The sequence below is a fragment of the Lissotriton helveticus genome, chromosome 1_1 (genome assembly GCF_964261635.1).
Source record: "Lissotriton helveticus chromosome 1_1, aLisHel1.1, whole genome shotgun sequence".
Classification (NCBI taxonomy): domain Eukaryota; kingdom Metazoa; phylum Chordata; class Amphibia; order Caudata; family Salamandridae; genus Lissotriton; species Lissotriton helveticus.
In genome coordinates this window covers 1,331,925,512-1,331,940,325 of record NC_136057.1, presented here as the reverse complement: position 1 = coordinate 1,331,940,325, position 14,814 = coordinate 1,331,925,512, and the positions used below count along the sequence as shown (strand labels likewise).

The following is a 14,814-nucleotide window of genomic DNA, read 5'->3' as shown; positions in this document are numbered from 1 at the left end:
CACGATATGTGCGTATTGTAACTGCACCTCCAAAGCGAGGGTACATTGCTTGTGAGTGCATAAAACACGTCTACAAATGAGATGGCTTTCCTCCACCCTTCAGGTTAACATTCCCAGGCATTCTTTACAAAGTGTTATGTTCATGGTCTTGTACCAAGCAGTCACTATCAAAAGGGGGGTAGCACTCTTCGGAGCTTGTGGGGGCTTTATCAATGAGAAGTCTGTCTTTGGCCACATTTTTGATAGAGAGGGGAACCCCAGGTCAGGATGAATTGGTTTTGTTCCATTTTTAGTATTACCAACCTTCTTTGGACCAGCTCCCTGCATATCAACGAACATAGTTGTGCATAATAACACTATATTCATATGTATAGTATTTCTATAGAACATATACAAAAAATCTAAATGAATGCCACGTACTGCCAGAACTTACCATTTGGGTCGATGACTGAGAGAGCTTGCACCACCCCTGAAAGAGACAGCCTCACCTCCTGTAAGGCAGGGTCCACTTCGAAGCTGAAGTCATAGTCTGATTTTGAGGGACTGCTCCTTGCATAAAATACCAAAACCTAGAAAATAATGTGTACAACAGGGCAAGTACAAGTTAACAAAGATCCCATGTGCATGGCAGGTGTGCAGAAAATCAACATATAATGTCAGATCACTTTCATAGTGGATAGAAGCGGTTATATATTTTCTACAGTTTGACAATATTACCAGAGGACATTGACATTAGGGACAGATGCAACACAGTCGGACCACTTCAAAAAAATGTGGGACTTCCAGAAATCTCCTATACTAGACGAAAAGCGAGTAGTCCTTAAAGATGAATATGTAAATGCAAGACCAATCCCCAAAGACTGTGACAATTGCACCGGAACGAGCAGAAGAAGAGGACATTGTCAGACCTCAATTAGAAACGTGGGAGCTTGCAAAAAGCCAATCACAAGTGCTACAGATCTTCCTCCAGAAGAATGAAATAGGTGATATCTATAAGATAAGTCAAACAAGCATTGGCATAGCCAATAGATATTGCTTTTGGGACCTTATAAGTATTTAGTTATGCAGCCAATATCCCTGGTGCAACAACATCAACTGATGCATGGCTAAAAACGTATAAGGTCCCAAAGGCGAGACCTATTGGCTATGCCAATGCTTGTTATATTTGTAAGGTGTGAGCAGTTTCCCAGTAATAATGGTTTAAATCAATGACAAAACATGAACAGGCCCTGAGAAAGCCAAAGGGCTGCCAGTCAACAACAGACCTAGTATTGTCTATAAAATGCAGCCAGCAGTGAAAACGAAGCAAAGCATTTACTTCGTTGGTTTTCTGCAGCTCACTGTGAGCTCCTAAAGCGCTCTATCGAGTTACCCAACTCGTGAATGAAACCAGCCCTTCATGGCTTTAAATACATTCGCACTAGGCATTGTGGGACTTGTGGTTTTATTTTTAACATTGTTATGTTATGGGCACTTACTATAGCGCAGAGACTCATTCTAGAAGGTGAATTTCGGCGATATGCTACTCGGGGTCAGGCTGCGTCACAAAGCTTTTTGAAAGGTAAGCAAACCCCCTGTAACTATTAACAGTGGAGTGTCAAATTAATAAGGTAGGTTGACTAAATTACACGGGGGGCGAACAATGTAACAGTTATGTCTGATGGCTGCAATCAACAACTGAGGGTGACCAGTCATCTTTGGTGGTAAAGTGTTGCAGCACTGATCAACTCACCCCACGCCGAGCAATTTTCTCACTTTTTATCTGCTGGAGATAGAAATAGGTTATGCAGAAGATGATGAGGTGATATAGGTGAGTGTGGCAAATAAATAAATATATGGTATAACACTAGGGCAACACATTTTCCATTGGCCCATGTTGTTGTGTTAGTCAGTCTCCACTGAAAGTGATAACATACGCATGGTCATGCTGCACATGAGTCACAAAAAAGATCCTGTTGAATATGTAAATAATGTACATAACCCTTGGCATATTTAAACGTATTTTGCAGATCTCATTTGGAGTGTGTCAATGCTGCATAAGAAAGCATACTGCACATTCATGCACGCCCACAATATAGTAACTACTTAGTAGTTGCACATTGAGGGAAACGTTTTTACATATATCTGAGCTCCCAGTGTACACCCAAATTGGCCCTGTGCAACATGTTCACCAATAAAAGTATAATATTCCCACCCCATGATCCACCCCCTGTCAGTGGATTACATATTGCTAGGAGATGGGAGGGGCTTAGCAGCCACAGTAGAAGATATTGCTGTGCGCATGGACAGCCAGCCAGGAAGTGTTATTATGCAACTACATGTCAACAGACAGAGCCCCAAGAGACAGGGCTAGGAAACAGTTTGAGGTGGCTAAGGGTGAACGTGAGACGAGGCAGTGATCGCGGGAATGGCTGCGCGCGCCTGGGCCGCTCTGCTGTTGCATTCTGTTTCCATGGCGACACTAAGGCAGTGATCTGCACTATGCAGATGACAGTTAGGCATGCAATGGGGGAGGCGTGCGGAGGAGGAGAAGGCAGGTCACCCCGAGTATAATAGCGGATCAAGCCATAGTTAAGTAGGTAGTTTAATTGTAAGAATTCTTTCCCACGTGCTTGGAAGCAAGAAGGCGGGAGTGTTGTCTTTTATATGTAAATGAGGGAGTCAGAGGAGACAAATACCCAAAGCCAACAAAAAAATAAAAACACAATTAGAAAATACTCGAGGTTTAATTGAAACCACTAGATGGCGGAAAAGCACATCTTGTGCATCTATAAAATATTCACGGTGCAAACACAAGTCACATCAACAGAATGTTCATACATTGCCATTTAATATGAAAAGTTAAAAATAATTCAAGTCTACAAATCAAAATCAAAGATCGAACTCCAAGAGACATAGCAATGTGACCTGTACTACTGCTCACAAGCTTGAATAGAGGAAGGTTAAAGAGAGAGCAAAGGTGAAGAGCAAAAGCACCATGGAGAAAAGGAGGAGCAAATACGTCATTGAGAAAGGGAAGGAAATGCGAGATGCACTCTGTGGTGGTGGAGGGGCGGAGAGTGGTGCTCGAGCGAGCAAGCGCGAGGAAAGCCAGATGGCGGCTCTCCGCGTGCCCACGCGTGTAACCGCAAGCTTTAGGCCACAAGCAAAAGCTTGTGGTCGGATTTAGAAAGCCCACTCACTAAATATCTCGCCAGATCAGCGCATGCGCTGGCTCAGGCGAAACCTAAAAAGGGCTGTGTGACAGATATTAAGTACATTGTTTATATACCTATCTTTTGTTGAAATAAAATTCAATTCTCACCAGGGAGTGCTTTTTCGAGCAGTATGAATTTAAAGACTCAATTTGAATTTAAATAACTATGCTCCTTCCCACTCTGTTTTGGCCACAACTTTTCTCATTGTCGCAGTGAAATCTTTGTTTGTGGAGGTATCCTTCTTAGACTCCCGGAGACCCCATCCTTCCAACTGCTCATCACCTCTTTAATGTTGAATGTTGTCCTTATTGTGTACCAGTAGCATTCATTATTGGTATGGAAAGACATCTAAGGGGAGGTCCACAGCTATGACATTGGTTCCCTAGTAGATAGCCTACTTTTCATTCCCCTTTTTGCATTTTATTTAACTCCCTTTAAATTTGTTTTTTTCATATAATTTTTATTAGTTTCCTGTTTGGTTGTATAACATTTCCAACACTATTACAATACTCCAGGTACGGAGATGCAGGCTTACATCAAAGCATGGGGAACAAAACATATTCCTCAACTTCCCCACCCTCTTATTGCTTATGTGAGTATGTAATATGCTTTTAGATAATATCTATACTTCAGTCAACTGGAATCACGGGTATTGGTCCAGTACCCTCGATGTGGATAGGCTTACTCCATTTTTCTCTGGCCTCTTGTTCACCTTCAATCCAATTCCCTGGGATACAACTAAATTGTCTTCACCCTCTGTCCTGTCCCCTAGTATCCACACCTAGTGCAGCAATCTTTATGCCTCGTCAGCGAATCTATCCTTCTCCTCCTCCTCCTGCTCATTCCGCAATTCAATCAGCTTCTGTCTCCATGCTGACTGGTTGTCCTCCAAGTGTTCATCATAACTTTTATTATTCATTCTATTCTAACCTCCTCAGCCGCTGCCCATTCAGACTTATCACGTGACCATTCTGTGCATGTGGGTGGACGTGCACCCATCCACTTGATGACCAGCACCAAACCTAGCACCAGAAATTTGTGACCAAGTTTCCTTTTAGGAGGGAATGGGATCAGTCCTAGCAATACCTTACGTGGATTACACTGGAATACCCACCCTGTCGCACTGTTTAGGTTTCGCATTACCTGATTCCAGTAGGGCACTATGGATGCGCAATTCCACACCACATGCATAAAGTCTGCTTCCAGGGTCCCACACCTTGGGCATCTGTCAGATCAAGTTGGGTAAATGGCATGGAGTGTTTTGGGAGAGAGGTATGCCTGGTGTATATAATTATATTGTACAAGTTTAAAGCGTGCATTAGAGTTTACATACATGAACCCCCTTTAAGTTAGTCCCTGAACAGCCGCACCTCTTCACCTCTCCATTATAAGTGCATATGAATTTTTCATTGATTTTGCCAATGCGCCATTAAGTTCATCGGCAAATTTTCTTTGCCATTGTCCAATCAGTGTTGTTATTCGGTAGGATATTCTAAGGTATATCAGAAGAAACAGGAGCACAGATTATGCCTGTGTTCACCCTTTTCAAAAAGCACTGCTGCCTTTCAGATCTACATGTTTTTGTGGACTTACCTCTACTGCTGGGATACATTGTCTGAATGTTGCTTAATTTTTAGTGAGTGTTCGACAATTGGAATCTTGCAAACATCAGCCAGGGTAACAAGATTAAATCTTAGAAGGCTACCCATATACCTCAAGTTTGAAGAGGGATCAGGTGATCAAGTGACTAGGAAAGGAATTCACCAACCCACACTGACATTCTGAGTACAGTTCCTCCTCTCTTTTGGACATTCCAATTCTTAAAGCTGACATTGACTCTTTCTATTCATTAGCACCAATCACTCTCCCTCCTCATAGCTTAGCCTTCACCATAATCTCAGCACCCCAATTTATTGGTTCTCACTGCTGCCAGATGTTGGGCAAACTGTTTTCTACATTTTCACCAGTATGGCTTCCTTTTTCTAGCATTCATATAAAGTGTTCTGAGGTGAACAAGCATTAATGGAAGGCTGTTTATAAGAACCCTAAAACAAAAAAATAAAATGCAAGCCTTAGAAATAAAGTTTTGTCAATCTTTGTGAGGATAAGGTGATGTAGATTCCTTGCAAAATACAGCTTAGGGTGTTCAGATGTGGAGGCACATTACTTAATATATGTATTAGGATCTCTTTTTAAGGTACTATGCGAGGGGAAGCAGCTGCTTTATCGGGGGCGGTGGGTGGGATCACAAGGGTGCAATAACATGGCACCCGAGTCGAATTAGGGGAGGGAGAAGTGGAGGGTGTGGTGGAGGGAAGTACGTTCACTTTTCGGGGGGGGGGGTGCTGTTTGAAAAGGGGAAAAATTAAGTTGGGTGTTTTTCAAGGTTTTGTTGATTTATTGCATCTATTTTCGAGCCATTCTTGTCAGAAGAGGAGCAGGCTTAAGTGGTTGGGGATTGTGGAAAACTTATTTCACCCAGGTTAACATGTCTACATTGAAAGTTGCTTCATTTAATGTAAATGGTATGAATAAATCGGAAAAAAATGTGTGCTATTGAAGCCTGGTTGAAATCTGAAAATCCCGGGGCAATTCTTTTGCAAGAAACGCATATTTCGACTTTAAAACTCCCAGACTTTTCTATGTTCAAAACTTGGGCATCTTATAGGGGATTTTCATCGTCCTCTTCTTCCCATAGAGGGACCGCAATATTTCTAAACAAAAATCTACAAGCTGACTTTATTAATTAGGGTAAAGATAAACAGGGGAGGTGGTGTTGGGTTACGTGCTCCTTCAGATCAAAGCCCAGTCCCCTTATATTTGTGAGTTTCTATGCACCGATGGAGGATAATGCCAAAAAATATGAGGAGTTATGTCAATCATAACTCACGTGCCGGGGGATTTAATTGTGGGTGGAGACTTCAATATTTTGATGGACCCACCCATAGATTCCTCAGCACAACGGATAAAACAGACAAAACTGAAGTCTCTAAAGGTGTTGAAAAATTACGGAGCTATTTTAAATTTGAGCGACCCATGGCGAACTGCTTTTCCTTTGGAAAGGAAATATACGTGCGGCTCCGGCCGGTTCTGCTCCACCTCTCGAATTGATTTTTTTTTTACTTCACAGGGCCTGGATTTTTTTAATGGCTTTTCTGATCATGCAATGCTGACATTGGAAGTGCATCTGGGGACAGGCATGCGGCTCCCGAGACAATGGGTGTTTAATAAACAATATCTTAAAGATGAGGGGTGGGTGGAGTTTATGAGTTCAGAGATTAGAGCATTCTTAACTAAATATTCAATCGCCGCCCCAAATGTTGTATGGGACTCTCTGAAGGACTTCATTCGAGGGTGAATAGTGAGTAAAGATGCAGCAATCGCAAAAAAAGACAGGCTCGAGAAGACAAAACTTAAGGATAAGATCCAAGCCCTCCATGAATTATATTTACACGGTCGTTCTGTGTCTATTAAAACTCAGCTTGAGCAGGCCAAGCGTGAGCTTTGTTCCGTGTTCTATGCTCAAAGTGAAACCTTCTATCAACAGTTTCAGCAGAAGGTGTATGAAGAGAGTAATTTTACCGGCAGATTCTTGGAGTGGCAGTCCAAAGAGCAGGCTGCCGCGAACTTTATAAAATCATTAAATTTTCCTTTGACGGCAGTATGCACTGAGGATCCTGACAAAATTGGAAGCATTATGCTTTCCCATTATGAGGCCATTTATGGCAAACTCCAGAGGGTAGATGACCATCTACTTGGTAAATTTCTTCGTGAAAATCCACCCCCGCAACTTTCCGAATTGGAGAAAAGCTCTATGGTTAATCACTTTACACTTAAAGAGCTGGAGGAAGTAGTAAAAAACCTACCTAATGGCAAGGCTTGTGGCCTAGATGGACTTCCACCTGAATTTTTCAAAGTTTTTTTGAGATATTATCAGAATTTTTTCTTTCTTTGATTAATTCTTTGTTGGAAGGAGGAATCTTTTAGGAATGGGAATATTGTTCGCTTTGTTAAGAAGGGTAAGAATAAGATGGATCCGAATTCTTATCGCCCAATTACGCTATTGAACTCAGATTATAAAATTGTCACCAAACTTTTAGCTCTGAGGTTTAACAGGTTGGCGGCGAGGCTGATCCATGTGGACCAGAATGGGTTCTTAGGGGGCAGACAATTAGCTACTAACACCCACTTTCTCTCAGAGGCTGTGGATTACTTCGAGATTCAGAGGATTCCGGCCTTAGTTTTTTTTTTCAACGCCGAGAAGGCCTTCGACATTGTTTTCTACCCTACAGTCTTTCAATATCCCGCTGTAAATGATATCTTTAATCCGGAATTTGTACGAGAATGCTGTTGCCAATGTTATTATTAATTTGGCCGTGGCAGGGTCATTAAAAATAAAACGAGGCACAAGGCAGGGGTGCCCTTTATCACCAATCCTGTTTGCTTTTTTTATCGAACCCCTGGCCATAGCCATTAGGAACTGTGCGGATATCTGTCCCCCAATTCCTTCAATGCCTAAATTAAAAATATATGCAGATGACATCATGCTTTTAATTAAACCAACAGTTAAGGTGCAAGCTAAGGTCTTTGAGATGTTTGAGAACTTTGAAGCATTAGGTGGTTATAGGATCAATAAAGGAAAGACCGAAGTAATACAGTGTGGGAGGGCTGGGCTAGACCTGCACCCCGACATTTATTACTCTTAATTTTAATCCAAAGAGATATTTGGGGATCTTTTACTCTGAGTCAGTCGACGACTTATACAATCTCAATTTCGTTCAGCTGATTAAGAAAGTCCAAGGACTGTTTGCCAGATGGGGCGCGCTCCCTCTGTCCATCTTGGGACGCGTTGCTTTAATTAAAATGTCCGTGTTGCCCTTATTCAATTTTCTTTTTTCTTCTATTCCATGCACTTTATCAGGTTCTTTTTTCTCTCAGGTGGAGTCCATGTTTACAGCTTTTATCTGGGAAAAAAAAAACCTCCAGGCCTATTATGATGCGTATTTTGCACAATATCTGTCTAGATTTAAGCCCTCACCGCAAACACATCTTTTCTGTAACAATTTCATGAATTTGATGTGTAAGGACAGTCAAATTCATTCTCCCCTGCTGATTTTTAGATCCCCGAAGTTGGTTCGCTATAAGTGTTTGCACTGGTTTTTTAAAAGACGGCAGGTTTTCTTCAAAAAATATTCTATGTCAGCAATCAATTCAACAACTTTATTAGAAGAAGTACTGCCCTTTGCAGGGGTCAGACAGCCTATTCACCTGGCGTCAAAATGGGCAATAGCTGGGTATGCCAAAGTGTCGGATTTCTTGAAGAACGGTAGCTGGATGACAGTGACAGAAATGTCCCATTCCATTTCTAATGATTTTATCTTAACCCTCTCTTATAGCACTTTATATAAATACCTTGTGGAAATAGATGCTGCCTCTTTATTGGATCAGACCCAATTAGTTGAAGATCTATTAGTTACAGTTTCAGATAGAAAACCAGGTGCCTGGAAGAAATATTTAGCTTCGATAAAGGAGGGAGATCTCGAGATAAAAGCCATCAAAATATGGGCAGATCATGAGAATTGTGAAATATCGCCCCATACATGGTCCACAATTAACAGACTGTTTTTCAGCAAATGGCTATTGCATCAAACTCCCTGCTCTATGTCAAAGATGTATGCCAATTAGTCTTCTCGATGTTTCCGGTGCACAAATCATCCAGCTGCCAATTGGTCGCATGTCATGATGAGCTGTCCAAGACTTAATAATTACTGGGTAGATTAATTTGCCTATTTGGAACAGGAATGCAATATCCAGCTGGAGGTTAATAATAGGCTGATTTTATTTGGTTTTGATCCTGATCTTCCCTTTACTGATGCAACACCTACATTTCTGTATATAGCTATGGCAATTGCTAGATCGCTGATATTGCAAAAATGGCGATCAGATCTAATACCATCTAATACCATCAGCCCTGGAGTGGGGTCAGAAGATGAGAAGGGTTAGGAGAAGTGAATACATCTTTGCACTCCGAATAGGTGGCACCAAGACATTTAATAAAATATGGGGTACCAACTTCGAATAAAACTGGGAGGGGAGAGATTCTGTTATTTTGTTCAATGATGTGGTGGGATGGGGTGCGGTGTTAGATGCAACCAATGAGGGTCGTTGTTTATTGTGTAAATTGTGTATATTGATCAATTTTATAGTTTGCTAAATTTATACTTAAGCCGTGTGATGTATATAGCGCTTCATTTTAGACTTCTCTATTGTGTATGAAATAATGGTGCAATATGTATATATTTGTGTCTTTAAACAATTCCGGCTTCAATAAAAAAAAAATAATAATATTAATCTTTGTGATTAAATATTAAATCTCTTTATTTTCTTTCAAGTGCCACACTTGTGTTCCTTTTTGCTTCTCTGCAAAGTGAGTAAACAGTGCCTTCTGATTTACACCTACCATAACTACTGGTAGTTATTAACTGCTTCCCACATCATCAAGTCACCACAAACTCCGATCTTCAGTAGTACGCCCACCTCACAGTTTTTATGAGTATTTTAATCACTTTACCTTAGAACGCTGAGTTTGATCCGCTATGAGGCTTGCCAATGGCTTTGTCAGAAGCGGCGGGACAGAGAGAAGCTCTCCTCCAGAAAATGAAGTTATGTCCTTATAATCTGGATTTGATGAGATTATCGGTAGATCAGGTTTCCAAGGAGAGGGTGGAGAAAGAAGCAACCATAACAAACTCCTTTTTCTTCTTGCTAGAGGATTGGCGATCACGAAATTCACCTACAGCAGAGCACACATATCATTAACATAATCATTAGAAATTGTATAAAATCTAATACATCCTGAGTTTATTGCTCAAAGATCATTTTGCCTTTATTAATTAAAAAGAAGAAAATAACTAAGCAACATTTCCCAGACAGTCCTAAATATTTATTTCTCTGTAACTGTTTCATGGGCACTGTTTTTCTAAACAGCAAGTCTGTTTTGTTCAAGACACAAGATGAACTGTTCCGGGTATGAACACAAGAGACAGCCGATGAGATTCATTGGCCGTGTGAAGTAAGAATGAGAGAGGCGAATAAGGATTTAGGAGGGTACCACCTAACAATATATTCCATTCGTGTTTGTCCCTTTCTTGCTATATTGAACATCTGTAATACGAACAACTCCAACAGAACTGCTATCCATTTATGCAGATAATCCTAAAACCTTCTGAATGATAATCTGATTTTCACCTGGTTTCACACCAGGTTTCACTGGCTTTCACCGTGCCTTTTTTGGGCCATTCACAGCTTGTATTAAAGAGAAACTTTCTGGATAGGCTTAAACATGGTCCTTTTGGATGTTTGTCTATCAATGTTTGACTTGCGTCACAAGCCCCACATTTTTAACTTAAAAGCCAATAATTTCAGTATCCACATATGGTGGAAGAAATGGAATTGCGTATTGTTGTAACATTGTTTTCAGGGCCACAGTGGGGGTCCAGAGGGCACAGCAGTGAGCGTGCCGCATTAATCTTCACAGCTGCACTGCCGTAGTGGGCAGATGCACCAAGGTAGCACTTTTTGTTCTAAGAGTCCCGGAGTGGGACTCAGGCGGGACAGTGGTGCCAGTGTTGTTTCGTTCTTCAGTTGCGCCGCCGTAGTGGGCAACTGCAACGTGGGGGTCATTTGTGAAGAGTCCCAGTGGGGACCCAGGAGGCACATTAGTGCCAGTGCCACTATTTCTTTGGGTAATTTCAAAAAGGGGGTGGTGATGGACAGAGTATCTGAGTTAATCAGAACACTCATACCCAGTCAAGAGATCAGGGCTTGATCCATCACCGTTTTTTGGCTCACTGCACCATCCCAGTTCAGAACCTGGCTACATGCAAATTAGTCTGTCCCTGGCCCAGTGCATCATGGGAACAGGGCAGACCAAACTACCAAGCCAATTCTTTACTGGAAAGGAAACAAGCTTCCGGGGACCGGTTTCTGGCATTACAGCCGTCTTCGGCCCGGCTTGCTTGAATCCTGATGGTGCAGTGAGCAAGGGACTCATGTCTGAGCATACCCTTCCACACTTGTGGTGGCCAGAATAATTTCAAAAAGGGGGTGGTGATGGACAGAGTATCTGAGTTAATCAGAACACTCCTACCCAGTCAAGAGATCAGGGCTTGATCCATCACCGTTTTTTAGCTCACTGCACCATCCCAGTTCAGAACCTGGCTACATGCAAATTAGTCTGTCCCTGGCCCAGTGCATCATGGGAACAGGGCAGACCAAACTACCAAGCCAATTCTTTACTGGAAAGGAAACAAGCTTCCGGGGACCGGTTTCTGGCATTACAGCCGTCTTCGGCCCGGCTTGCTTGAATCCTGATGGTGCAGTGAGCAAGGGACTCATGTCTGAGCATACCCTTCCACACTTGTGGTGGCCAAAATAATTTCAAAAAGGGGGTGGTGATGGACAGAGTATCTGAGTTATTCAGAACACTCCTACCCAGTCAAGAGATCAGGGCTTGATCCATCACCGTTTTTTAGCTCACTGCACCATCCCAGTTCAGTACCTGGCTACATGCAAATTAGTCTGTCCCTGGCCCAGTGCATCATGGGAACAGGGCAGACCAAACTACCAAGCCAATTCTTTACTGGAAAGGAAACAAGCTTCCGGGGACCGGTTTCTGGCATTACAGCCGTCTTCGGCCCGGCTTGCTTGAATCCTGATGGTGCACTGAGCAAGGGACTCATGTCTGAGCATACCCTTCCACACTTGTGGTCGCCAAAATAATTTCAAAAAGGGGGTGGTGATGGACAGAGTATCTGAGTTAATCAGAACGCTTGTTTCCTTTCCAGTAAAGAATTGGCTTGGTAGTTTGGTCTGCCCTGTTCCCATGATGCACTGGGCCAGGGACAGACTAATTTGCATGTAGCCAGGTTCTGAACTGGGATGGTGCAGTGAGCTAAAAAACGGTGATGGATCAAGCCCTGATCTCTTGACTGGGTAGGAGTGTTCTGATTAACTCAGATACTCTGTCCATCACCACCCCCTTTTTGAAATTATTTTGGCCACCACAAGTGTGGAAGGGTATGCTCAGATGTGAGTCCCTTGCTCACTGCACCATCAGGATTCAAGCAAGCCGGGCCGAAGACGGCTGTAATGCCAGAAACCGGTCCCCGGAAGCTTGTTTCCTTTCCAGTAAAGAATTGGCTTGGTAGTTTGGTCTGCCCTGTTCCCATGATGCACTGGGCCAGGGACAGACTAGTTTGCATGTAGCCAGGTTCTGAACTGGGATGGTGCAGTGAGCTAAAAAAACGGTGATGGATCAAGCCCTGATCTCTTGACTGGGTAGGAGTGTTCTGATTAACTCAGATACTCTGTCCATCACCACCCCCTTTTGAAATTATTTTGGCCACCACAAGTGTGGAAGGGTATGCTCAGATGTGAGTCCCTTGCTCACTGCACCATCAGGATTCAAGCAAGCCGGGCCGAAGATGGCTGTAATGCCAGAAACCGGTCCCCGGAAGCTTGTTTCCTTTCCAGTAAATAATTGGCTTGGTAGTTTGGTCTGCCCTGTTCCCATGATGCACTGGGCCAGGGACAGACTAATTTGCATGTAGCCAGGTTCTGAACTGGGATGGTGCAGTGAGCTAAAAAACGGTTATGGATCAAGCCCTGAACTCTTGACTGGGTAGGAGTGTTCTGATTAACTCAGATACTCTGTCCATCACCACCCCCTTTTGAAATTATTTTGGCCACCACAAGTGTGGAAGGGTATGCTCAGATGTGAGTCCCTTGCTCACTGCACCATCAGGATTCAAGCAAGCCGGGCCGAAGACGGCTGTAATGCCAGAAACCGGTCCCCGGAAGCTTGTTTCCTTTCCAGTAAAGAATTGGCTTGGTAGTTTGGTCTGCCCTGTTCCCATGATGCACTTGGCCAGGGACAGACTAATTTGCATGTAGCCAGGTTCTGAACTGGGATGGTGCAGTGAGCTAAAAAACGGTGATGGATCAAGCCCTGATCTCTTGACTGGGTAGGAGTGTTCTGATTAACTCAGATACTCTGTCCATCACCACCCCCTTTTGAAATTACTATTTCTTTGGGGGCATTTTTATTCAGTGGATGAGAAATTATTTAGGTGCACTCCTGCCCTGCCCCAGCGCAGTGCTCGCCCTCGATGTTGCTGCATTGGCAGCCAAGCCCTGACATTTTGGACATAGGGCATTTGAGCCCCAGAGAGAAGGCCAGTTGGCCAGGGGGTCAGTGTTAGGTTGGTATGGCGCCAGGCCCTAATGTGATTTATGTGGTGCCCATGACAAATGTGATTTATGCACCATGATTTATGCCTCTGATGTTAATGTTTATGAGGTGATTGCATAACGTGTATACTTATGAGGTTGGTGCATAATGTGTTTTATGCCTAAGGTGATGTTGATGGCATAATGTGATTTATGTTGCAGGATATAGTACAGTATTTTGCCAGTAAATACTGGTTGTGTTCCACATTTACTATTTGTGCTTTGTGATGGTTCTGAGAGTGGCCCAATTGGCCCTGTCATGTGTATACAATCCCCTGTAAATATTGCTTAGTGCCAGTTGGCACCGTGTATATTGTGTGATTACTATTCTAATGTATTTGGATAATACAAAGGCAATTTTTATATATAACCATATGTGGAGTTTCTTTTGTGGTGTGCCTACTCTGTTGCTGCTGTGTGTGTGTTGCGCAAACACTTTACACATTGCCTCTGGGATAAGTCTGACTACTCGTGCCAAGCTGCCAAGGGGGTGAGCAAGGGTTATCTTGAGCGTGTAACTCCCATGCCCTGACTAGAGTGCTGGTTTCTGCCTGGCTTAAGCACAAGCCCAAGCCAACCAGAAATCCCATTTCTAACAGTAACCATGACCATCTCACACAGGAAACAGTACATTTCGGAAGTGCATCATCCTGAATACGAAGGTAAACTTATCTAAAATTCCGATTTTTGCAATATGAGGGATACAATAGATGGCATGTGTGTTGGACTTATCTCTCTTCAGGGTCACCCTCAAACATTTTGCCTTCACCTCTCCTATTTTTGCTGAATTCATTTCTGTGGGCCTTAGGACTCATGTTAAAGTGCTTCTGCTCTTGCCCCGAAACATGGTAACATTGTCTTACACAGGACTGGGATATTTATTTACTTACAAGTCCCTAGTAAAGTGGTATACCCTATATCTAGGGCCTGTAAATTAAATTCTTCTAGTAGGCCTGCAGCACCTATTGCGCCACCCATCGAAGTAGTCCCTTGGCTGTCACAGGGCTGCCATTGTTGTCTGAATGCAGTTTAAACTGCCAATTCGATTTGGCAATATAGAACCCTTGCTAAGCCTTAAACTACCCTTTTATTGCATATAATTAACCCCTAAAGTAAGCCCAAGGGTAGCCAAGGGTGCATTGTAATTAAAAGGTTGGACATCTACTTTTAACTTCTAGATTTCCTGGTAGTGAAGAGCTCCTAAATCTGTTTTTCACTACTGTGAGGTCTACCTCTCCCATAGGATAACATTGTGTTAGCTTAATACATTTATTAAGTGCTAACTTTTAATTGGGAACAGGTAAACATTTTTGTTTGGTGTCCAAGA

The 14,814-nt window shown here is 42.8% G+C and overlaps 1 protein-coding gene across 1 annotated transcript in view; it reads right to left on the bottom strand.

Annotated features, from left to right (window-relative positions):
* The window catches only part of LOC144763972 (von Willebrand factor A domain-containing protein 7-like), a 262,295-nt gene that overhangs the window by 95,561 nt on the left and 151,920 nt on the right, over positions 1–14,814 (bottom strand). Inside the window, exons 9-10 of the mRNA XM_078650071.1 lie at positions 9,769–9,990; positions 434–569 (exon numbers count right to left, since the gene is read on the bottom strand). Of these exons, the coding sequence (XP_078506197.1) occupies positions 434–569; positions 9,769–9,990 (358 nt within the window). The remainder of the gene's footprint in view (positions 1–433; positions 570–9,768; positions 9,991–14,814) is intronic.